The sequence below is a fragment of the Erinaceus europaeus genome, chromosome 17 (genome assembly GCF_950295315.1).
Source record: "Erinaceus europaeus chromosome 17, mEriEur2.1, whole genome shotgun sequence".
Lineage (NCBI taxonomy): Eukaryota > Metazoa > Chordata > Mammalia > Eulipotyphla > Erinaceidae > Erinaceus > Erinaceus europaeus.
This window is the reverse complement of record NC_080178.1, coordinates 72,211,862-72,235,989: the sequence shown is the minus strand read 5'-3', so window position 1 is coordinate 72,235,989 and position 24,128 is coordinate 72,211,862. Positions and strand designations below refer to the sequence as shown.

The following is a 24,128-nucleotide window of genomic DNA, read 5'->3' as shown; positions in this document are numbered from 1 at the left end:
AATTCTGAAAATTATGAGGTATGGGCCTAGTGTATTAATCACTGAAGACTTCTTGGAAGAGGTGAGTTTATTGGCAAAGTTGGGGAAGGGAGAGGTGACAGAAAGGAAAGCACTCCAGGTTCAGGATATGATGCCCATGCACTTTTCAAGGTACATTCTTGGTAGATGGTTCTTAATTCCAGAGAGGCTGTCCTCTCTGGCCTGTGGACTGCTTGTTTTAGCAACAGAGCAGGGAAAGTTCATGACACTATTGCATTCAGTCAAAGTGGTATCTAATGTTAAAACAAATAGGGCACTTTATTCCCCATTGGAGCTGTTGGCGGAATTCTAAGACCATCTTAACCCTTGCTAAACTGTCTGGAAAGCCCCACCTGTTTTTTACATGCATACGTTTCCTTACCTTTAGGATTCCAGACCGCACCTCTTTCTTATTGGCTGCATTGGAGTTAGTGGAAAGACCAAATGGGATGTGCTCGATGGGGTGGTTAGACGGCTGTTTAAAGTAAGTGTTTTAAGATGGCTACAACAATGCACCAGCAGTGGGGTCCTGGTCTGGGGAGGGAGAGAGGGTGCTTTGTGTTCTGAATCTGCCATCTCTCAGACCTGTGCCTTCTTCTGCCCTTATGTTGCTGGGTCTTGCCTCTAGGCCCCCAAGTGAACAAAGGAAATGAGTACAGGTGTGACCGTCTGATTGCCATCTGCCCTTGACAGTGCCTGGCCAGCCAGTCAGCATTGCTTCCTCAGCCTTGGGTGATAATCCAAGCCTCTGTCTGAGCTACTAAAGTCCGAATTTTCTCTTCCCCTGAAAATGGTGTCCTGAGTGTGTGACTGGTGGCTTGAGCAAAGACATCATATTTTCATCCTTCATCGAGAAAGTGGGGCTAGGGAAGGTCAGTGGGGGCTTTGATCCAACTTACCCAACATTCTTTACTTCAGAGTCTCTGAATCTGGCTACAAGTTGACATTGACATCCAGTCAACGACCAATGTCAAGTATGTTGGCATGACTATATTTCTGTGCATTCTAAGCACATCACAGGAATGCATAGTTGGCATAGGAAGAAAATAACTAGTGAGTTGAACCTTGAAACTTAGTTTGAAAGGAGCTTTTTTGTTTTTTGCCTCCAGGGTTATCGCTGGGGCTCGGTGCCTGCACTATTAATCCACTGCTCCTGGAAGCTATTTTTTCCCTTTTGTTGCCCTTGTTTATCATTGTTATTGTTGTTGTTGGATAGGACAGAGAGAAATCGAGAGAGGATGGGGAGACAGAGAGGAGAGAAAGACAGACACGTACAGACCTAGAGGTGGGGAGCTGGGGGCTCAAACTGGGATCCTTGCATCTGTCCTTGTGCTTTGCTCTGTGTGCCCTTAACCCATTATGCCACTGCCCGGCCCCCTACATTTTTGTTTTTAAAGATCAAGAGTAGCAGTTTTTCTAAGAGCTCATTTCTTTGCTGCCAGTTTAAAGAAGAAAATTTCTTATCAAGATCACTTTTATATAAAATTCCTAGGGGGGGCCAGGTGGTGGCACACCTGATTAAGCACACATGCTACAATGCACAAGGATCCAGGTTCAAGCCCCCCAGTCCCCACCTGCAGGAGAAAAGCTTCATGAATGGTGAAGCAGGATCTGCAGGTATCTGTCTGTCTGTCTGTATCTTTACCACCCCCTTCCTCTAGATTTTTGGCTTTCTTTACCCAATAAACAAAAAAGATAATAAAATTCCCAGAAATTATGACAGGCCCTGGTGTCTTTTAGGATATCAGCTGAATTTAGGCAAAGCTGCCTGTTCCACGCTCAGTTCATCCAGACTAAACGTTCACGATCTTGTTGGGGTTTTCCCTATTTCCCCAGCACTAACTAAATAAATCTGTCTTTTCAGAGGCCTGTAGCACTAGGGCATCATCCCTACAGTATGTCAGCCTTTCTCCCCTTGTTTCACAGCTTGATTTTAACTCAAGCATCTACTGAGGAAGAAGAAAGGATAACTGTAAATCATCTGGTAAAAACATGAGTCATAGGTAGACTTCAGCTGTGTCTTTGACAAGGTCTTTATTTTATTTATCTATTTTTTTCCCCAGGAATACATCATCCATGTTGACCCAGTGAGTCAATTGGGGTTGAATTCAGACAGTGTTCTCGGCTACAGCATTGGAGAAATCAAGCGCAGCACCACTTCTGAAACCCCCGAGCTGCTTCCCTGTGGGTATCTGGTCGGAGAGAACACAACTATCTCTGTGGCCGTCAAAGGTAAGCCCGCTGGCCGCAGAGGTCGGAGCTGTCAGTAACTTCAGCTATTGTGTAGTCACAGCCTAGGAAGTTGGCCACAGTTTTGTTTGTGCTCACATGTGTGGGGTGACTTCTCCACTCTGCACCCCCAGTTAATCTTTCCTAAGCAAGCTGAACAGTCTTTGGATTTTTCAACCACCACAGGCAACAAATAATTTTATTTTATTACTGAGATTATCTAACAAAAGCTTCTATTAGCCTTATGACTCTGAGTGATGGAATCTTAATGACTTTGTGGAAATGGGGCTCCACCAATTCCACTGAATTACTCTGCCAGCAGCCTTGGCCTCAGTCCCATGATGGGGAAACGAGGGCTTGATTTAGGCCAGAGAGGAGCTCAGTTGCTCAGTTGCTCTGAGCTCTCTGATGCAATCACGGAGGCTCTTGCCCACGCACAGAGCTGCTTTCTGTTCTGGCTTCCGATTGCCTCATCACCCAGTGATGGCCCCCAGGCCAAAGTGTGTTCCATGGAACTCAGCCCACACCTCTATGGGATGTACAGAGCAATTGCAGATAAATATGGGGACTCACATCATTATTCATTTGACAAGCAGAGGGCCAAGAGTGTTTTCCTGTTTAACTATCATAGTCATCATCATCATCATCTACTTATTGAACAGAGACAGCCAGAAATCTAGAGGAAGGGGGAGATAGAGAGGGAAAGAGACAGAGAGACACCTGCAGTGCTGCTTCACTACTTGCAAAGCTTTCCCTCTGTGGGTGGAGATAGGGAGATAGGGCTTGAACCTCGTTGCACATTGTAACATGTGCACTCAACCTGGTACATCACCACCAAGCCCCGTGTTTTCCTATGGAAAAGACTATTAATTCAGTCTGACACAAATTCACTGGACTATAAAGCCCATTACTCCTCCATTTTAAGAACCACTCAAGGAACTGACTGGAGTAAACCTTGCACCAGGCTTGGCCTCTAGCTTGTTTATTTCCCTGTAAGACACTGATCCGACCACAGCATTAACTCTCTCACCTTCTGGCCTGATCTGTTGCTGTTGTCAGCATATCAGGACCTTCTAATATTGCCAGAATCAACCTGGTTTGTTTATTTTTAAAGATTTATTGATTGATTGATTGATATGAGAGAGAAAGAGAGAGGCCGGGCCTCCACTCTGGCGTATGCAACATCGGAGATCAAGTCTAAAACCCCACTTGGAAGTCTTGCCCTCCCCAACGCTCATGTTACTTGTTGGGTGATACCTGACTCCGTTCTTGTCCTGTGGTGCTTGAAACATATGCCTTCAAGGCACTAAAAGCCACTCAAGGGTTTAAGCTGAAAGAGATTCATGAGTCAGGTGACTCACTTCAACGGTCCCTGGGAAGAGATGTATACTGGGCAAGCTCTGAAGAGAGTTTATCTGCATAGTTGTTATTCCATGGTGGGTTTATTGCAGAGGCTAATGCGGCAGTATGCATGCAGAGCTCTGTTCCCATGGTTATTGTCATATTTAGACTGGATACCCCGGAAGACCATATGAGGCATCAAGGTCTGTATAAGTGCAGGCGCTAGTCATTTCAACACCAGGAAGACCTTAGGCTTGTGCCCAGAGACAAAGCATTCAGAAATATTCATCATGATCTTTCTGAAATATGTACTGGATGTTTTAAGGGCCAATTGTGGTTGGGTGAGGGTTAGAAAAAGTACATACAAGATTCAGGGACTCGGAAGGGGAACAAGAGGATTACTAAGAAAGAATTGGCAGCTTAAGGCTCTGTGGTGGAATAAGAGGGTGTTTTAGTGGAAGGTGAAGAGAAGTCCCTCTCACAGGGAGGTGTATCCTTGTGATGACAAAAGTCCTGTACATCAGGAGTCGGGCGGTACAGCAAGTTAAGTGCAGGTAGTGCAAAGCTCAAGGACCAATGAGAGGATCCCAGTTTGAGCCCCCGGCTCCCCATCTGCAGGGGGGTCACTTTACAAGTGGTGAAGCAGGTCTGCAGGTGTCTATCTTCCTCTCCCCCTCTCTGTCTTCCTCTCCTCTCTCCATTTCTCTCTGTCCTATCTTACAGTGATGACATCAATAACAACAATTAATAACTACAACAATAAAACAACAAGGGCAACAAAAGGGAATAAATAAATTTAAAAAAAAAAAAGAAAAGATAACTTATTAAAAAAAAGAAAATGGCCTTTTGAGGCTAGGCGGTGGTGCATCTGGTTAAGCGCACACATTTCAGTGCTCAAGGACTCAGGTTCAGGCCCCTGGTCCCCACCTGTAGGGGAAAAGCTTCACTTAGCTTCACTAGGTCAGCAGGTGTCTCTCTGTCTCTTCTTCTCCCTGTCACTTCCCCTCTCAATTTCTCTCTGTCTCTATCCAATAATAAAAATATTTAAAAAAAAAAGAAGAAAGATAATGGCCCTTTTAATTGTGCTATGACCTGAGCATATGTGCCCCCCCCCCCCATTCTACATTGAACACCCAATACCCAGTGACCTGGGGAGGTGCCCTTTGCAGGACACATGAGTCATGTGGGTGGGATCTTCCTGAGTAGTGAGTCAGCATCCTTACAGGAGAGATTCCACAAAGCTCCCAGGCCCTTTGGCCATCTAAAGCTGTAAGAAATTTTCAATGTGAAAGACGATCCTCACCCTCCATGTTAGCACCCTGATCTCTAGCTTGTAACCTCCAGAACAGTGAGAAATAAATTCCTGGTGTTTAATTTTTTAAAAAATCCTTTTAAGGCCAACAGGACTGATTAATGATGCCAGCGCAGGTGGGGAGGGGGAAATATTAAGTTGTTGTGGCTCAAAGGCCATAATAGATAGTGGTTCCTCCTAGCTCTACAGTAGTCACATTCTCCAAGCAATGGCATCTTCTTGATTTTTTTTTTTTATGCCACCAGGGTTATTGCTGGGGCTCAGTGCCACTTTCAGCTGCCATTTTCCCCTTTTTTTCTTTTTCTTTTTAAAAATTTCATAGCACAGAGAAAAATTGAGAGGGAAAGACAGACACCTACAGATGTGCCTGGCCACCTCTACTTGATTTTTTCCCTCTTATTTTAAAGACAAATTGATGGCCTACCTGAGTGTGGGCATTGGCAACACAGTTGGAGACAGGGCACAAAAGTGACTCCCAGAGTCCTGGCAGACACAGAAAGGTCATCAGTATAGTTGAGCCAAAACAGACAGGCAGAGCCCAGAGCCTTGGGAATCGCACAGAGAATAGACTGAGGGCCCAGCTTTTAACGGCAAGTATGAGCCTAGGTGGCAAGGCGAGCCAGCAGAGTACTACTAATGCTGAGGGCAGTGGCAGCCAGCTGGGTGGTCAGGGATCTCCGCTGAGTGGGCACCAGGGACAAGGTCACACAGACTGCAGCAGTGCCCACTGTCAAGCACAGACAAAGGCTACAAACTCTCCTTCCCCTCTCGAATGCAGGGCTCGCAGAAAACAGCCTGGACTCACTGGTGTTTGAGTCTCTGATCCCCAAGCCCATCCTGCAGCGTTACGTCTCCCTGCTGGTGGAGCACCGGCGGATCATCCTCTCGGGTCCCAGCGGCACAGGGAAAACGTACCTGGCCAACCGGCTCTCAGAGTACATGGTGCTTCGAGAGGGACGGGAGCTGGCCGATGGGGTCATCGCCACCTTCAATGTGGACCACAAGTCCAGCAAGGTGAGGAGGTCATTCAGAGGCTACTTTTTGTCTCTTCATGACTGTTAATGCTGTTGCTATCCTAAGGGGAAAGTATCTCTATATAAAATGACTAGGTGATTGTAAAAGAACTTCAGTGAAGGAGGTCAGACAGGCTAGTTGGAAGGGGAAGGCTTTGTCCCAAGACTTCCCAGCCATGCGCCAAAGACCACTCAGCTGTAGTGAGTCATGCAGTGAGGGCGTAAGTCCAAGTCCTAGTTGGATGGAGCCAGACATTGTCCCAGATAATAGTTACAATATATTCTTCAGCTGTCCATCTCTACACAAAGTGGGGATTTGTGGATGATTCACTCTGGCTGACTGTCAGTGAGGGACCAGAGTCCAAGGTGAATTGGAAATGACTTCACTTTGAGTCACCTGGTTTGCTCACAGATACAGTCCCTGAGGGCCTGGGACTAGGATCTGTGCCATTCACTGGTTTCCCCAAGTGATTTTGATGTGAATAAAGGACAGTGGTGACCAGAGCGTCTTTGATGAGCCCTCGCCCACTGGCTCTCCCTCTGGCTCCCCGGCTCTGCAGGAACTGCGCCAGTACCTGTCCAACCTTGCTGACCAGTGCACCAGTGAGAACAACGCCTCTGACATGCCCCTCGTCATCATCCTAGACAACCTCCATCACGTCAGCTCGCTGGGCGATATCTTCAATGGGCTACTCAACTGCAAGGACCACAAATGGTAACTTGAACCTCATTGAACCTCGTGGCCCTGTGTGACATGTGCCGCACAGGGTACCGGGCGCACACGTGAGCTGGGGTCACCGTGGTGAGTGGGGCAGCCATCTGCAAGCACCCTCTTCACCGCCTTGGCTTTGACTCACAGAACTCCCCTTCCTTCTTGTTCCCCACAGCCCATACATAATTGGTACAATGAACCAGGCTACCTCTTCTACTCCCAATCTGCAACTTCATCACAATTTCAGGTAGGATATTACTTCCCCTGTGCAGCTAGAAGATGGAATTGCAGAGAAGGGAGGTAGAAATAGAAAAGTCTTAGGCCAATGAGGTAGCTTATCAGGGAGGATACCTGCTTCACCCTGTGTGTAATCCAGGTTCGCGTCCTGGCACATATGGGAACTGTGGCACTGGGGGAAGCCTGGGTGCAATGGTGCCCCCTCCCCCCTTGCTGTGTGTTGGTGTGTGTGTGTGTGTGTGTGTAAAAGTCAGACTGGGTGGTGGTACACCTGGTTAAGCATACACATTGCCACGTTTCATGTTTACATTCAAGATCCCAATCCCCACTTGCAGGGGGCAAGCTTCATGAAAAGTGAAGCAGGGCTGCAGGTACCTCTCTTTCCCTCTCCTTCTCCATCTCCAAATCCCTCTCAAGTTCTCTCTGTGCTACCAAATACACTATTTAATTAAAAAAAAAATTGTCATCCCAGAGAGGTGGGAGGGGGGATAAAGAGTAGAAAAGTCTTTTGCTTTATTACCTGTCATATGCTGGGCTTAACTCATTTAACCTGGCTTGATTCATTGAATCCTTGAAGGAGCCTTAAGTTGTTGGTTATTATCTCAGTTTCCTAAGAGGCACACTGAGGCTCAGAAAACTTAGTGGCTTGCGTGAAGTCACACTGCTAGTGGCTGGCAGGGCTGAACTCACTTCCCCTGGACTCTCAGTCCTGGGGTGTTGCTGACAGGGGACATCCTTGCCTACTCTGCATAAAGGAACAAGAGCATAAAACTCTTGCTTCTGACTGTCCCCACACAGGGCCTGGCACAAGCTTCAGTGGCTCAGTGGCTTGCAGCTGGACTGATTTTGGTTCTGTGAATTTTCAGTGCCTCACCATGTCTATAAATAAAATGGGGATGACAATTATAGGTAATTCATAGGGTCATCATGAGTAATTGAGAGTGAATATAGGTGCAGTGTTCAGAATAACGTGTGGGACACCTTAGTTTTTTTATTTGCTAATATATGCGCCCTCCAGTCCTGATCAGCTTTGATTCTTGAAGCCATCATTTTCACTACCGTTGCCATATTGCAAAGCCTTCCTGACTTCCCCCAGGTGGGTGCTCTGTGCCAACCACACAGAGCCTGTGAAGGGCTTTCTTGGCCGGTTCCTGAGGCGGAAGCTCATGGAAACAGAGATCAGTGGGCGGATCCGGAATGTAGAGCTGGTCAAAATCATCGACTGGATTCCTAAGGTCTGGCATCACCTCAACCGCTTCCTGGAGGCTCACAGCTCCTCAGATGTCACCATAGGTGAGTGTGTGTGTGTGTGTGTGTGTGTGTGTATGTATGTGTGTGTGTGTGTGTGTGTGTGTGTGTGTGTTGTGGTGGGGGGTAGAGGCAGAGGGAGCAGGCAGATTGGGGGAGCCTGCAGCAGGACCTCTGGCCTCCAGTGAGCATCCTCAGGCCCTGGCTTATAGGCTTATAGGCTCAATTCAGCAGGACACTGCACTCTCCTTGCAGAGAAAGGAGTGGGCCACAGAGACTGAGGAAAGACATATCCAGTCGAGGCTCATGGAAATCCTGTCCCAAACACCCTCTCAAGCAAAAACCACCCTTTGGGGTTGGCTCTGTTCTGAAAAAAAAACTTTTCTTCTCAGCACCCCTAAAACTTGGGGTATTAGAAGAGAAGATGTAGCGTTATGGATTACCACGTGGGCCTGACATATCACTTCTGTTTGTGGTCGTTCTCTGTCCCTGTGTGCGCATTGATGTGGAGCTGCAGTCAGCGTGTATGGGGAACGTGTCCTTTGCTTTTCCTGTCGTCTCATGAGCTCACTTGTTGCTACCTGTTTTCTCATAAGTGTCTTTAAAGGGTTGAAGATAATCAAAGGTGTGTGTACCTTCATTTGCCCAACCGTTTTTGTTCTCTTGGGTGTTGAATATTTCCACTTTCAAAGGCCAGGAGTAACAATGCCACAGTGAGCACTTTCCTTCAGAAAGCCACCCTCCTCTCTTTGGGGGGATGCCTCGAGGAGAAGTGTCGGGGGTGCGGTTAGGGAGGCCAAGTCTATGCTGGGTGCATCTGCCTGTAGTTGGGACTTCTCTGTCAAAGCGGAATCGAGCCCCTACTCCCCCTGAGACCTGTTTAGACCGTGGCTCCTCCTGATCCCCCATTTCATCTCTGTTTTTCTCTGTGGTCCCCAGGGCCCCGGCTCTTCCTGTCCTGCCCCATTGATGTTGACGGCTCAAGAGTGTGGTTTACCGACTTATGGAACTACTCAATAATCCCCTATCTCCTAGAAGCTGTCAGAGAAGGACTTCAGGTAAGACACTCACTCACTCACTCACTCACTGGCTACCTCAGAGTCTCAAAGTGGGGCAAGGGGTGTTGCTCCATCGTCAGGTAAACTGTCTTTATCCCTTCCTTCCTGAGTGTGACTGACGTAAGTTGCTAGGCCTCACTTGGCTGTAAACCCTGGTTCTGCCATTTGCTCTCTGTGTGAGCCCAAGCAAGTGCTAGCCTCGCTGGGCCAGTGTCCTCGTGCATGGGAGAAGAGAATAATAGCACTTTGCCACAAAGAAATATGGCGAGCGTCCAGTGAAATCACACTGTGTAGTGTGCACACAGTGAAATGAAAGCACACGTGTATGTCATTCTACAGCCTGCAAAACGTTCCTGCATCTGCTATTAGGCTTGAGCTCTACTTCAGTCTGGGGACTTACAGCTTGTTAATGTTTAATGTTATTTATTTATTGGACAGAGACCAAAAATTGAGGGGAGAAGGAGGTAGAGGAGGCAAGAGATAGAAAGACCCCTGCAGCCCTGCTCTACCGCTGGTGATGCTTTCCCCTCGCAGGTGGGGACGAGGGGCCTGAACCTTGTCCTTGAGCATGGTAACGTGTGGTCAACCAGGTGCACTACAGTCTGGCCACAGAACTTGTTTTATTTATCTATTTTTTAAATATAATGTTTCCAGTTTTCAAAAGAGCAAATTGAGATTCAGTGAGAAAAGACAACTCCCCTAAGGTCATGCAGATGAAGCTTGAAGACTCAAGGACTTGAATCTTGGCTCCAGCACAGATTTCAGGTTCTTAGCTGCTAGTCCCATAGTACTGCCTGCCGGAGGCAGATGCCTCTCAGCTGCCACAGGAGCAGCAAGCCTCTTCCTCCCCTGGCAGATAGGAGGCAGGAACCCTTCCATCCTCTAAGCCCAGCAGTGAATGCTAAGGGCATAGCATTAAATTGGAGCTCACCACAGTTTTATTGTTGAGCCTGGATGCAGCCTGAGAAACGTGTCTTTTTAACACCCACACTGAGTAATTATCAGGCGTCATGGTTGGCCAAATGGTCCAGACGCAGTTTAGATGGTCCCAGGGCTTTGTATTCTCAGCTGATAAAGGGAGACATAAGACACTGTTACAGGCCTGTGGAAGATTCAGGAGGGCTGTGCAGGCTAGTGGGCATTTCTGTACATTTGGTTGAGCCTTCAGAACACTCAGCTGCTTTGCCTGTAGCCTGTGGAAGCTCTGATGGTCTTCAGAGATATTTAGGATGAGAATTTGACAAAGGAACACTGTACCCTTCACGACAGAAGTTTTATTGAATTGTGGAGGTAAAGAATAGCAAGAAGTGGGGCCAGGTGGTGGCGCACCTGGTTAAGTGCTCACATTACAGTGCACAAGGACCCAGGTTCAGGTCCCTGGTCCCCACCTGCAGTGGGAAAGCTTCACGAGTGGTGAAGCAGGGCTGAGGTGTCTCTCTATCTCTCCTCCTTTCTGTCTCCTCTTCCCCTCTCAATTTCTCTCTGTCTCTATCAAATAATAAATAAATAAAAATGTTTATTAAAGATAAAAGAGGGGGTTGAGCAGTAGAGTAGCGGGTTAAGCGCACGTGGCGCAAAGCACAAGGACCAGCGTAGGGACCCCAGTTCAAGCCCCCGGCTCCCCACCTGCAGGGGAGTCACTTCACAGGCCTGCTTCACAAGTGAAACAGGTCTGCAGGTGTCTATATTTCTCTCCCCCTCTCTGTCTTCCCCTCCTCTCTCCATTTCTCTCTGTCCTATCCAACAAGGATATAAATAACAACAATAATAACGACAACAATAAAACAACAAGGGCAAAAAAAAGGGAAAATAAATAAACATTAAAAATAGGTTTAAAAATAAATAAAATAAAATGAAATGAAAGAATAGCAAGAAGATAGGAGTTCCCTCTGCTAGAGTCAAATCATTAATTATGAATGTCTAAAGGTCATGAATCAATGGTAGCATTTCTATTCAAATGGGACTTTCATATGAAAAGGATTGAAAGATTTCAGGGTCTCTCAAGAGTCACTGGCCTGGGTAAGTGGACCAGCATGTACTCTTTGGTCAAACAGATTTGTTAGGAGTCATCTCTGTCTCCTAGGACCAATGGAAGCATGTCGCACCTATTGGATTCTTGTAGACTCTTACATTTCATATATATAAAAGATTTGATTTATTTATTAATGAGAAAGATAGGAGAGAGACAGAGAACCAGACACCATTCTGGTACATGTGCTGCCAGGGATTGAACTCAAGACCTCATGCTTGAGAGTCTAATGCTTTATCCACTGCACCACCGCCCAGAGCACGTCTCTTACATTTCAAGATGCCCTTTTCTTCTGTTCTCCATCAGTGACTTCCAGACACAGAAAGAAAATTCTCATCTGGGGAAGAATGGAGTATTTCCCTCCCCCTAGGAAAACCGAGCTGCTTAAGAGACAGAGAGGCTTGTCTGTGGAAGTGCACCTCCCCCCCTCCTGTTTATATCTCAGCTCTCCCACTGACCCCTTTACTCCAAATACATCATTCAGTGAGGGGTGAGGACTGACTTCAGATCTGTTTGGGGATGTCTTCTGCCCAAAGAGGCAACATCCAGGAGCAGGCACTCTCTGTGCTCCTGTCTTGAAGGACACCTCAGCAGGCCCCGTGTTACCTCTCACCAGGAATGCCCTCTTTATCTAGACCTAAACCTCCAAGGGGACCTCGAAAGCATGGTTCCCTCTCCATTTATCTTGCTGTTTATCATAAGAAGCATCAGATCTCTTTGCCCGCAAGTGGGGAGGCTGCTAGCTGGAAGGAACAGCTCATCTGAGGTAGAGAACAAGACTCACTCACCCGTTTAGTGAGGCAGGCTATGTCGATGCTTCCTCAAACTTTGAGATCATTTGACAGACAGATTTTCAGGAGTAGGGGAGACACAGGGCAGGTGACTAGCTAGCGGTTGACCTGGTTGCTTTAAAGTGAGCCCCCCTGCCCTTGACCTCATCCTGATGAGGCCTGGAGACCCATGGGAAGCCCAGTGAACCCACGAGGAAGCCCAGTGAACTCTTCATGCTTCTGGTTTAGAAAGGGAAAGGCACTGGTGCTGAAGGCTGACCCAGATATTCCTGACAAACTCACACAGCCCAGTGGGGACCTCCAAGATAAGGAAATGTAGGCTCTTGGGAAGTTTTGAATGTTGCCTTAGCCTGTTTCCCTCAGTGGGTTATGTTAAGCCAGGGTTTCACCGACTATGCTTCTTGCTTCCCTGACTTTCAGACCATCCAGAGGAGCCCCTGAGTCCCCTCTGGACCACAGGAAATGTAGCCTTGTGTTTCACAGAGTGGGATTATGTATAAGTCTCATTTGACAGAAGGATCTCACCGGGCCTTTTGTTTGGCTTAACATTTTCTGCTCCTCCACACGACCTGCAGCCTCTCATCACGGTGTGCTATGTGTCGTGCAGGGTCATTCACTCCCCACTGAGCCTAAGTGCGCTCTGGTCCAGAGTGTGGAAACTCCTAGCCAAGGGTGTAAGCTAAGAAGACGTGGGTCCCAGAATGGACTCTGAGCTGGAGCCACCCACGGTGGTCAGGACACAGAGACCCTGCTGCAGGCTGGCCTCAGCCCCTCCCTGTGTGGTGGAGCTGTGCCATCGCCCCCTAGTGGATTTCAGGCATCATTGCCAATTTTGACTCTTGCCAGTGAGAATAGTGCGTTTGAGTCTGCATTACAGTTCCTCTTTACTATGTGTCCATATGTAACAGACGTCTGCTCCCAGTAGCTCCATGCCCCCCATAGGAATCACAGGTTTAGTCTTAAGTGCCTGTGTTTTTTCACACTGGCTTTTGTGAAGCCCCCAAGTTCCTCAAGCTATTCAGCAGTGATCCTGAGCTCAGAGGAGATAAGCAAATATCTGAAAATCTCTGGACTAGTTTCTCTTTAAGGACCTAATGAACTCCATGCCTGACCTCTGTTCTGTTGCTGCCCTGACAATCTCCTCCTCTGGGATGGAGGGTGGAAACAGAAGTGAGAACTGTCAAAAGAGGCTTCACTTCACCTTAGCCTCACGTGCTCAGTTTGGTTTGGGGAAGGTGGCCTAGTTCTGTAGGGAAGGGGCTGAGCAGCGGTGCACCCAGTTAAGCGCACATATCACCGTGAGCAAGACCTGGGTTGGAGCCCCCTCTCCCCACCTACAGCAGGGATGCCTCAGGAGTGGTGAAGCACTTTTGCAAGTGTCTCTCTTTCTCTCCCCCTTTCTATCTCCCCTCCCCTATCTATCTCTCTCTGTCTTGTCAAATAAAAACAGAAAGCAAAAAATGACCGCTGAGAGCAGTAGATTCATACTGCAGGCACTGAATCCCAGTGATAACCATGGTTGCAGGGAAAACAAATAAACAGAAAAATCTGTGGACATGCTTCTAATCTGGAGCAGATATCTCTAGTCCTAAATGCCCCCCAAGTGCTCCAGTGTGCCCTTCATCCTGAAAGAGAGAAAGAGAGAGAGAGAGAACACTTCAGAGTCCTTTCTGCCCACACTGTAAGTGAATGGCCTTTATTTAGAATGCAAGCATGAGTTCCCAAACCTGAGACTCACCACTGCCCCAGGTTGAGGGAGATTTAGCAACAGACAAGGCTGGAGCACTAGACAGGATGGGCGTTGGCGTCTCAAAGAGCGGTGAGGTCATAGGCGGCTCTGTTTGAATGGAACAAGCCCTACTGAAGAGATGGAGGGCTCTGCAGTATGGGCAGGGCAGGCTGCTAGCCTGACAGAAGAGATGTGTAAGGGTCAGAGGTAGATTAGAGGGTGAGCTGGTGGTGGGCTAGGGGTGTGGGGCTGGGAGGAGGGAAAACCCAGCTCGAAGTGGCATGTCCCCTGTCGGTGGGCAGACTCTGTACGTTCCTTCTTCCTTAGTCCAGTTCTAGCTGGTTCGTGTGGCTTCTGCTGACACCAAGGCTTCCTAGGGGAGTACTCCAGCAGCCAGACAGTCCATGACATGGAAGGACTTGGGTTGTTAGAACCTTGTTCTGCTCTGCGTTCTCTCATCTCAGCTACAGGAGTCCTGGGAGGGCAGAGGAGACAGACAGGTATCTGGGTGGGGACAGAGCTACTTGTGCTGTACAGCCCCCTGCTGGCCATCGTTGCTGAGCATCTCTGATCTTTATGCCCATGATTCCCTGCAGAGAGCATGCCTTCCAGAACCAGGTAGGGCCTGCCCTGAGGTGCGTGTGGTCCTGGCTTTGGGTGCATCCTGCCACATCTGTTCAGACTCCATGTAGGCATCCGCAGGCTCAGACTTAAATTTCAATTATCCCTCCTCCTTGCAGGTTGCTGGCTCTTCTCCAGGTCTGGGAAACTCAGTAGAGCTTCCTTTTTTACTTCTTTTTTTTTTTTTTCTTTTTTTGTCACCGAGGTTTCACTGCTCCAAACTGACTTTTTCAGATAGAAGGAGAGAGACAAGGGCCAGGCATGGCAGACCCAGTAGAGTTACCATGCACAAGGACCTGGCTTCAAGACCCCATCCCACCTGCAGTCTTCACCATGAGTGGTGAAGCAGTGCTGCAGGTGTTTCTCTCTCTCTCTCCCTCTCTTTTTCTCTCTTCCCTGCCAATTTCTCTATATATCCAGGTTGAATGAAAGAATGAATGAGTGAGTGAATGAAAAGATAACTGCCAGGAGCAGTGATTCATTGTGCAGGCACTGAACCCCAGCACAGTAGCCCTTGTAGCAACTAAAGAGAAAAAGAGAGAGATGGGGAAAGATACCAGAGCATCAAGTCATCCCCTGGTGCAGTACAGACCGGGCTTTAGCAAAGCGAGCGCTTTCCCAGGTGAGCTGTTTGCAGAGCTGATAAAGCTCCAGCCTGCAGTCAGTGGTGGTGGGTTAGAGAAGGGCCAGTATTCTGCCTGGCCACTCAGTGCACAGAGCCCCCCTTGGGAAATGGTCCAGCCTAGGTTACTGGGCTTTTTCCCCAGAGTTTATTTATTTCTTGAAATATAAAATCATTTTGTCATCAGGTACCTAAGGTTTCAGAAGAAGAACTTGGAGGCCGTGATACTGTCTTAAAAAATTAAGTGGTGGGAGTCGGGCTGTAGCGCAGCGGGTTAAACGCAGGTGGCGCAAAGCACAAGGACCAGCATAAGGATCCCGGTTCGAACCCCGGCTCCCCACCTGTAGGGGAGTCGCTTCACAGGCGGTGAAGCAGGTCTGCAGGTGTCTATCTTTCTCTCCACCTCTCTGTCTTCCCCTCCTCTCTCCATTTCTCTCTGTCCTATCCAACAACAACAACAACAATAATAACTACAACAATAAAACAACAAGGGCAACAAAAGGGAATAAGTAAATAAAATAAATATTTAAAAAAAAAAATTAAGTGGTAATAAAGTATTATTATTATTACTATTACTATTACAATTACTATTACTATTATTAGAGATACAGAGAGAAAGACACACACACACACACACACACACACACACACACACACACACACACACACACTGAGGTGGGAGGGGAAGAGACCAAAGTGCTCCTCAGCTCTCTCAGCTCTGGCTTATGGTGGCACTGGGGATTGAACCAGGGAACCGGGGGACCCTTGGTGCCTCAAGTATGAAAGTCATTTGCAGACCCATTATGCTGTTTCCCCAGCCCCAAGTTTTCTGTTTTAAGAGCAAACTAGTGCGATTTTTGAGAGTATGCGAAATTGGGAAGAAAAGTATTTCTGATTCCACTACTCATATGTAGCCTTTGCTGTTTTGGAAAAAAAGTGAGTTGTGCCTCTGTGCCCCTGCAGAAGCTAGGGATGCTTCGAGAAATGGAGTTTGGGGGGCTGGCAAGACAATTGACCTGCGAGGGCACCTACTTTGCCATGCACACGAACCTGGTTCACCATATGGGGTGCTGCAGCATTGGGGGAAGCCATGGGGTGTCTCTTTCTTTCTCTGTCTTTATCACTTTCTAAATATCTAAAAAAAAAAAAAAAGCCAATTATATTGGTGTGGTGTAGCTGTAGTAACAACAACAGAATGGAAAGTGGAGTTTTATTGAACCAGTGTGGTTACTGGTTTGTGCCAGTGGTATGTGGCCAGCATCCCATCTGGGGGAGCCATTCTCTGGGTTGTTGCACTCAACCCAATGGGCTACCAGGCCTGCTTGTCCAAGCTGGGAGTCAGCACCCTTTGGTAGCTCAGATTCAGTAACATTTGCTGGTAATTTGCCTTAGTGGCAATCATTATGCCATGACAGATGCTTCAGTCGGGTTGTGGTTATTTTCTCCCCAGAGATCACTTGTCAAGTTAATCAGCAAAGTCCAGGGATCAGGGTGACATAGTAAGTCAGCGACAGAGCTGGGAAGTGACTCCACAGCTGTACTCCTCACCCCCTGGTCACAGCTCCTTGTGTTCTGGCAGAGTGAGCTGTCTGGACTTGGGCTCCATCTATTCTTGGGGTGGGATCATTCATTCATAGAGCAGGGCCTACTGCAGGCTCCGGGCATTGTTTTGGAAGCTGCAAGTTGGAAGTCACCTTGGCCACCCCATTCAGACAGTTCCTCCTTTACCTTTTTCCAGCTCTATGGAAGAAGGGCCCCCTGGGAGGACCCCGCCAAGTGGGTGATGGACACCTACCCGTGGGCAGCCACCCCACAGCAGCATGAGTGGCCTCCCCTGCTGCAGCTCCGGCCCGAGGATGTCGGCTTCGATGGCTACTCCATGCCTCGGGAGGGCTCAACAAGCAAGCAGATGCCCCCCAGTGATGCTGAAGGAGACCCACTGGTGAGTTCTTGGCCCCCAAAGCAGCCCGGCTCACTGAGCTCTCGCTGTATGGACTGAGCGTGATGCTTTGTACCTTCAGAGGCATGTTGACCAGTAATCCTCCCACCACTTTAGCTTTACACTAAAGCCTTCGATCCCTCTGAAATTTTTCTCTGGTACAACTAAAAGTTAAGAATTTCTCCCTCGGGGCTGGGTGGGCCCTAGTTGAGCCCACATGTTGTAGTGTGCAAGGACGCAGGTTTGAGCCCCTGGTACCCACCTGCAGGGGGAAAGCTTTGTGAGTGGTGAAGCAGTGCTGCAGGTGTCTCTCTGTCTCTCTCCCTCTCTGTCTTCCCTTTCCCTCTTGATTTCTGATTGTCTCTATCCAACAAAGAAAGATAGTTTTAGAAAATTTAAAAAAAAATTCTCTCTCTCTCTGTCACACACACACACACACACACACACACACACACAGTCTTATACCTATTGTCTGTATACCAGTCTTTGCCCTCTGACTTGAGAGTCACCTTTGTCATGTACTGTCCTCCCCTACCAGAAGCTGAGTAGAATTCTTAAGAAGCAGAAACCCAAACCAAGCAGGAGAGGTGGGAGAAGAAAGGATACAGGGAAGGCAGGAGACCTGAATGCAGGAGCCATGGCCAGTGAGACGAGTTGAGTCTCTAATATTGCCTGAACTTCATTGCTACAATAAGAAGCTTTCAGGAAGGGCCTGGGTCAGCGAGGGAAACATTGAGATTTTAGTGCTCCCTTTCATAATCACACTGTGCAATTAGACCCAGCAAATCCAAAGCCCTCTAAAACCAAGAGGACCACACATCCACCAGAGCCTCCCGTGGCTATGACCACTTCAGGTCTTATACTTTACCCTTAGCTCACTTGGCAGGAAGAACACCACAGAGCATCTTCTTGCCTCACCTAATGAAAGGAAACACTTGTGAGAGTTGCAGCAGTATTCAAGGATAACTGGTCATTATAATATCCATAGTGAGGGGTGGATCTGCTGAGCAAAAAGTAATTATAGCTTCTTTGGGGCTCTGTGTCTTCTTCCTGCCTGGTGAGGTGGAGCTGTGGCCATGTGGGAGTGTCTTTAACAGAAACTCCACTTTAAATGGATTTGTTGTTTGCATTACTCTGCTCAGCCTAACTTGTCCTGTTTACAAAAGGCTTTGCAGAAGTATCAAGCTTTAAAACTCATTCCTCATGTTAACCACCGCTAAAAGCCAAAGGATAGAGATAATTTTGTGGGTACACATTTGTGAAGCCTTAGGGTAAAAAAATGGAAGTGAGGGGGGTAGGTGGTGCACTTAGTTAAGTGTGTGTATTACCAAGGCAAGACCTAGGTTCAGAGCCCCCAGCTCCTCACTAGCAGGAGTTCCGCTTTATGAGCCGTTAGGCAGGACTGCAGATATCTATTGTTCCCTATCTATCTATCTATCACCCCATCCTGTCCCAATTTCTCTCTCTCCAAATAAAATAAAATAAAATAAAATAAAGGAAGGTGGGTATCTAAAGGAAAGACTCCTTTGCCACTATTTGTGACACACACACACACACACACACACACACACACACACACACATAAACAGCACTCTTCTTAACCGGGAATGTTTGTACCACTGATGATTGAAACTTAGGTCAAATCTGCAGACAGCTTTACAAAATTCCCCTTCTAATCCCAGACTTTCAGAAATGAATCTATCAGCCCAGCCACCCCTGTATGCCGGGTCTCCTTCTCTTTGCCTGTGGCTGTGGGTCTGGGCTTTAATGACTCTAACTTACTGGTAGGTAAGTACATACCAGGAATGTTTGATGAGTGAATAAACAACCCCAGCTGCAAAGGGCTGCCCAATGTACACCAGCAGATGGCTCACCTAGAGTCTGTAGGCAACAGGTCAGGATGTAGCTGGATCTCATGCCCATCTGCACCACATCCTGGCCTCAGCTCAGATACCCTCTCTTCCTAGGTTACAGGCTAGATGAAATTAAAACTACACATGCACGTGTTCTTGAGTTACAAATAAAATAACAGTAGTTTTGAGACCCTTTGCTCTACTCTCAAAGAAATGACTGTTAGTTGGAAAAACAGTCAAGCCTAGCTATGAGGTGAGCTTAGTAAAGAATTAAATTGAGGACTCAAGTCCAGGAAGGACTCAACCCAGGCAACAGATTGCTCAGAGAGAAATGGTCCAACAATTGGGTCCTGCCTGGTGGGGAAAGTGTTTCATATTGTCTCTACATGAGGGGAGGTGACAGTGAGTATTTTTGAAAGTCCACAGAGTAGAGTAGAGTAGAGTAGAGTAGAGTAGAGTAGAGTAGAGTAGAGTAGAGTAGAGTAGAGTAGAGTAGACAGGAAACAGTATGTCTCCTGTTCCAGGATAAGCTATATGCTGATGTAACCAAGGTCATTACATTTTCCTTCTGTATCCTGTTAACCCATTGTTCAGAGAGCTGGGAGGCCAAGTATCATGGATTGGCTGTCCTTTGTGTATTTTGGATTGTTTTTGTATGTTTGTTTGTCTGTTTGCCAGAGGTACTGCTCAGCTCTGGCTTATAGCGGTGCTGGGGATTGGATTTGCAAATCCAGAGTCTTAGGCAGGAGAGTCTCTTTTCAGAACCATTATGCTATCTCCCCTGCCCATGTTTGTGACCTTGATGGTGGATGAATATCATGTCTCATGTCTCTGCTTCCCATCCTGCATAGGCACAAAGCCAGGAGGTTTGGGGTGCACTCTCATCACAGAACCAAATGGGTCAGAATCTGACTTTTGGTTCACACGAGGGTCTGTAAAAGATGACAGTTTCAGGCTAATTTCTTTTTCCACTTGTCCCTTTAGCATGATCTTTGGACTCTGGAGACCAGGAAAGATTCAAAACCACTGTCTTTTAAACTCTTTAAGTCATAAAGTGATGATAACAGATCATATTAATTAAGCATCTAGTATGTGCCAGTCTAAGGATTTAACCTACCTTGTGTCCTTTTATTCCTTATGTCAGTCCTTTGAGTGGGGGCCCTACTCAGCAGCTGAGTAGCTGTTGACTCAGATATGTGAAGTAACTTGCTTCATAAAAATTCATAAAGGAATTCCTAAAGATTCCTGAGTCAGAACCCGGTTCTCTCTGCTCTCACGGCTTTGATTGAGATGGTGTTGTTTTCACCTTCCCAGAAGCCTTAACCAGAGACAGCCAGAGCACACAAGGCTCCTTGATGCTGGGCTTGGTGTTCATCCAGGGAGCCATGTGCTTCCATGTCAATAGGGCTGACACACATGACCTAGAAGCAGGGACACTTAACTGTTTTTTTTTTTTTTTTTTTTTTTTTTTTTGCCTCCAGTGTTATCACTGGGGCTCAGTGCCTGCACTACAAATCCACAGCTCCTAGAGACCATTTTTCCCCATTTTAATTGTCCTTACTGTTATTGTTATTGTGATTGTTGTTGGATGGGACAGAGAAATTGTGAGAGGAGGGAAAGACAGAGAAGGGGAGAGGGAAACAGGCGCCTGCAGACCTGCTTCACTGCTTGCAGGTGTGGAGCTGGGGGCTCAAATCAGAATCCTTGTGTGGGTCCTTGCACCTGGCGCCATGTGCATTTAATCCACTATGCTACCACCTGGCCCTCCTTAACTGGCATTCTTACAGGCCACTAAAAGGCTACTGCTGAGGAGTTGTCTCCCTCAAATAAGAAGAAATATCAAAGGCATAGAAGACTTCCCATTTTGTTTCCTGTGCTTTATACATATTCGGTCAATTCATACATTACAGGGAAGGTAAGATTATGAGTCCGACTTGACCAATGAAGAAACGGGGGCACGTGGTGGTCTAGGCTACTTGGCAGAGTCCCTGCTTTCGTCCTCTCCCTCGACTGTGGCCCAGAGCAGGGCAGGCTGGCAGCATGAGACGGCGGCGGGTGGTTGTCTGGATGTCATGCTCTCTGCTCTTTCCCCAGATGAACATGCTCATGAGGCTGCAGGAGGCAGCCAACTACTCCAGCCCCCAGAGCTACGACAGCGATTCCAACAGCAACAGCCATCACGATGACATCCTGGACTCGTCTCTGGAGTCTACCCTGTGACAGGGCCCCTCCCTTCTCCTCGCCCCCTCTGCCTATATCCTCTGCACCATCCTGAAGACAACCTCCTGAGCCAGCCCCCAGCCCCATCCAGACCTCTCGTCCCCGAGATTTGACCTGGGTGCAGGCATCCCGGGCCAATGCCTCGGGACTGCTTCCTTCCACAGTGAGAACTGCACTATCTTCTGTTTTATTTGAATTACTATTTTTCCTGGTTGCTGTGACCTTCCTCAGACACTGAAGATACTTCTCGGGAAAGAATCATCACCGTTGAAATGAAAAGGGTTTAAAACAAAACTCACCTCAAGCTCTGAAATCAAATAGCATCTTGCTAGGAGCTGCCCAGAGACAGAAAAGACTGGGGCACAGTTGGATATGCCGCCAGCACGACTCCCCGTCAACACTGACCTCCAGATCAGGTCCGCCACCAGCAGCCCCAGGACCACGCCAAGCCATCCTCCACCCCCGGCCACAGAGAACTGGTGCTACCTAGGGCACTGGCTCTGGTCACACTCCACAGACTGCAGAGCTACAGCACAGGGGACCCTGGGGGGAAAACAAACTAGGGCTTCTCTTGGGTTGTGTGTTTTAAATGGTGCTCTCCGGACCCGAGAAGCAAGCCTGTCCCAGTTCCACTGCACCTTCCATATCCGTCAGCCTCCTACAACTCTAAGAAGGCAAGTGAGAACGTCCTCGAGCCGATGTGGCCACTGGGCAGCGCAGCACGTGTCTGCTTCCTTCAAATGCGTAAACAGTTCAGATTTCTTTGCTGCAAACGCTGTGCAGTGAGAATTACCCAGCTTTGGAGAAGTGAGCTCCCCCTTTATGACTCTTTGATTTCTGAAGATTTCCTGTCGGAACCCCAAACCCCTCACCCACACCCCGCCCTGGTGAGAATCAATCCTTTGGTGAAAGAAAGAAAGAAAGAAAGAAAGAAAGAAAGAAAGAAAGAAAGAAAGAAAGAAAGAAAGAACCGCAGGAGCTTCTTTAGTATGGTCCTGCTGAGTTTTGGTTTTCAGTTGTCCATTGTCACAGTTCTTCATTCTTGCCTCCTACCGCTAGGACCCAGGGCAGCTGTGTCCTGTGACGTGGACCAGGGCCCCTTCCCTAACATGTGGGTGAGCCAGGCCACTTCAAGTGTGCCTGCCTCAACCTCAGATTGGTTGGTGAATCCACCTTGCAAAAACAAAAACAAACAAACAAACAAAAAAAACACTGCACTTTCTGCTGAACCAACACAACTCAATTTGACCCCGCCTCCATCCAGATGAGCCTTGCCTGACCTCTTCGGTGCTGACCTTTCCAAAGTGATGCCTTACTGGTTTTGTACGGACTGTGTTCATCTATGAGTGTTGTGCCTGCCTGGGGTCCATTTTTTTTTTCCCCATCAGAGCAAACAGGGCTAAAGAAAAGTCATTTACTCATTCAAAGAACTCAAGTTGCTGTGACTTCTCATCCAAAAGACTCATTTGTGTGGATGTGGGACCTTCGGGGGGTGGGGGAGAAAAAAAAAGAAAAAAAACAGGAAAAACATACAAAAAATACATTTTTTAAGGTTCTTATCAGTCTCCAGCTTACACACCATACTGGACAATGATCTGTCTTGTACAGGAAAAGGCAAAAATTCCTACAAGTCTCTATTACACACTCTATTCTGCTAAACCTTCATTAGGCATCTGGCTATGTCAGCAGTGTGTTTTGTTCTACTTTTGTTTTTCATAAACTGTTGGAACCATATAGTTAGCATGTGACCATAGGCCAAACCCTGAGCCTTCTGGTATACCTGAAGGGCCGCCTTCTCAGTCTATCTCCTGGGATGACCTTACACTCTCATACTGTGAACTGACTTCTCCTCATGGGCAGTTTTCCCAGTGAGTAGCCACCTGCCAATATTGTTTCATTTTCTCTCTCTCTCTCTCTCTCCTTTTCCTTCCTTCCTTCCTCCCTTCTTTCCTTCCTTCATAACCACCCCCATCTTTTCTCTCCTCCCTCATAGACTTCCCTCCTAACCGGGTCCAGGGTCAGAACCAAGACCTTTCTTTGCTCCTGGTGCTGCCTGACCAGTAAAGGGTGGTTTCAAATAGTGTCGCCCTTGTCCAAGTCACAACTCAGTGCCCTTCCTAACATTTTGGGAAGCAGGGGTGTCTAGTGCGCATTTCTTATTTTGGTCACGTTTTATTTCAGTGTCACTCGCCTTTGACAAAGTGGCTTTGTACTCATTTAGGGCTCTGTCCAAAATGCTTCCAGTTTGCCTTTTCCTACAGTTAGGCTCATTTTGAAATGTGTGAAATTCTATGCAACATTTGTGTTGAGTTACTGATGGAAGCCAAAAGTTACCTTTCCAAGCTGCCAAGAATCCTACAGGCCATAAACAAGATGGGAAGATCTTTTACTTTAAGGTTGTGGGAGGGAGAGGGTGGTGGGACAAGGACCTAGACTGGCCTAGACCTCTGTTGTATCTGGGAGACTTTTTTTTTTTAATTTTATTGTTGATGCTAAAACTTCAAGATTCTGTATATTCACACTTGATTGTGGCAAATCTGTTCAGATGGAAAGAAAATCCAAGTCTGTGGATATCAAAAGGAAAGTTTGCCATTTTGACCCAGTTGTTTTCAGTGGAGCAGTTTATGAGATATGTTCTATAAGATGTACATTTTTTTCATTGTAACATAGAAATTGTAAATAATGGATTAAAGTGCTGCATTTTGATGAATTTTTTCTAGCCATTTTTAAAGAGAAAACTAGGAATTGAGTATTTTGTGTACGGTATGTTTCCACCCTCCTCCCCCTGTCCCCATCCCTCCCTATTTAATTTTCCTTTGTCATAAGGTTTTTGAATTTGCCAATGATCTGCTGGAGATCAGACCCTCACATCATAGAGAATAAAGCTGATGATTGTACCAAGTCTTAAATTATTCATGACTCAATAAAACTGATGCTTATTTATTCAGATGAGCGGTTTGGCTTTTCTGTGCTGGAGCAAGCCCACACCAGAGTCATTTTCATGCCGAGAGTTGAGCCACGCTTGTTTAAAGGTAGCTGGTACAGTGGGAGCCTGGAACTTTTGCAAGCACCTCTTTGCCACCGGGTCATTGACAGTCAGCCTGAGTCTCTTGCCTAATCACAGCTGCTCAGGTGAGATGTGTTAAAAGGAGTTCC

At 47.3% G+C, this 24,128-nt stretch overlaps 1 protein-coding gene across 16 annotated transcripts in view; it reads left to right on the top strand.

Annotated features, from left to right (window-relative positions):
* The window catches only part of NAV2 (neuron navigator 2), a 762,517-nt gene extending 738,596 nt beyond the window's left edge, over positions 1-23,921 (top strand). For 15 of the 16 annotated variants that reach the window (XM_060177031.1, XM_060177025.1, XM_060177026.1 and 12 more), the window contains 9 exons: positions 407-502; positions 2,082-2,250; positions 5,679-5,914; positions 6,474-6,628; positions 6,801-6,872; positions 7,959-8,155; positions 9,050-9,168; positions 16,699-16,902; positions 20,847-23,921. In XM_060177031.1, coding sequence (XP_060033014.1) covers positions 407-502; positions 2,082-2,250; positions 5,679-5,914; positions 6,474-6,628; positions 6,801-6,872; positions 7,959-8,155; positions 9,050-9,168; positions 16,699-16,902; positions 20,847-20,972 — 1,374 coding nt within the window. In that variant the 3' untranslated portion in view covers positions 20,973-23,921. Of the gene's footprint in view, positions 1-406; positions 503-2,081; positions 2,251-5,678; positions 5,915-6,473; positions 6,629-6,800; positions 6,873-7,958; positions 8,156-9,049; positions 9,169-16,698; positions 16,903-20,846 lie in introns of those variants that run through there. The other variant, XR_009545656.1, reaches the window with a different exon arrangement.
* Positions 23,922-24,128: the final 207 nt, after the last annotated feature.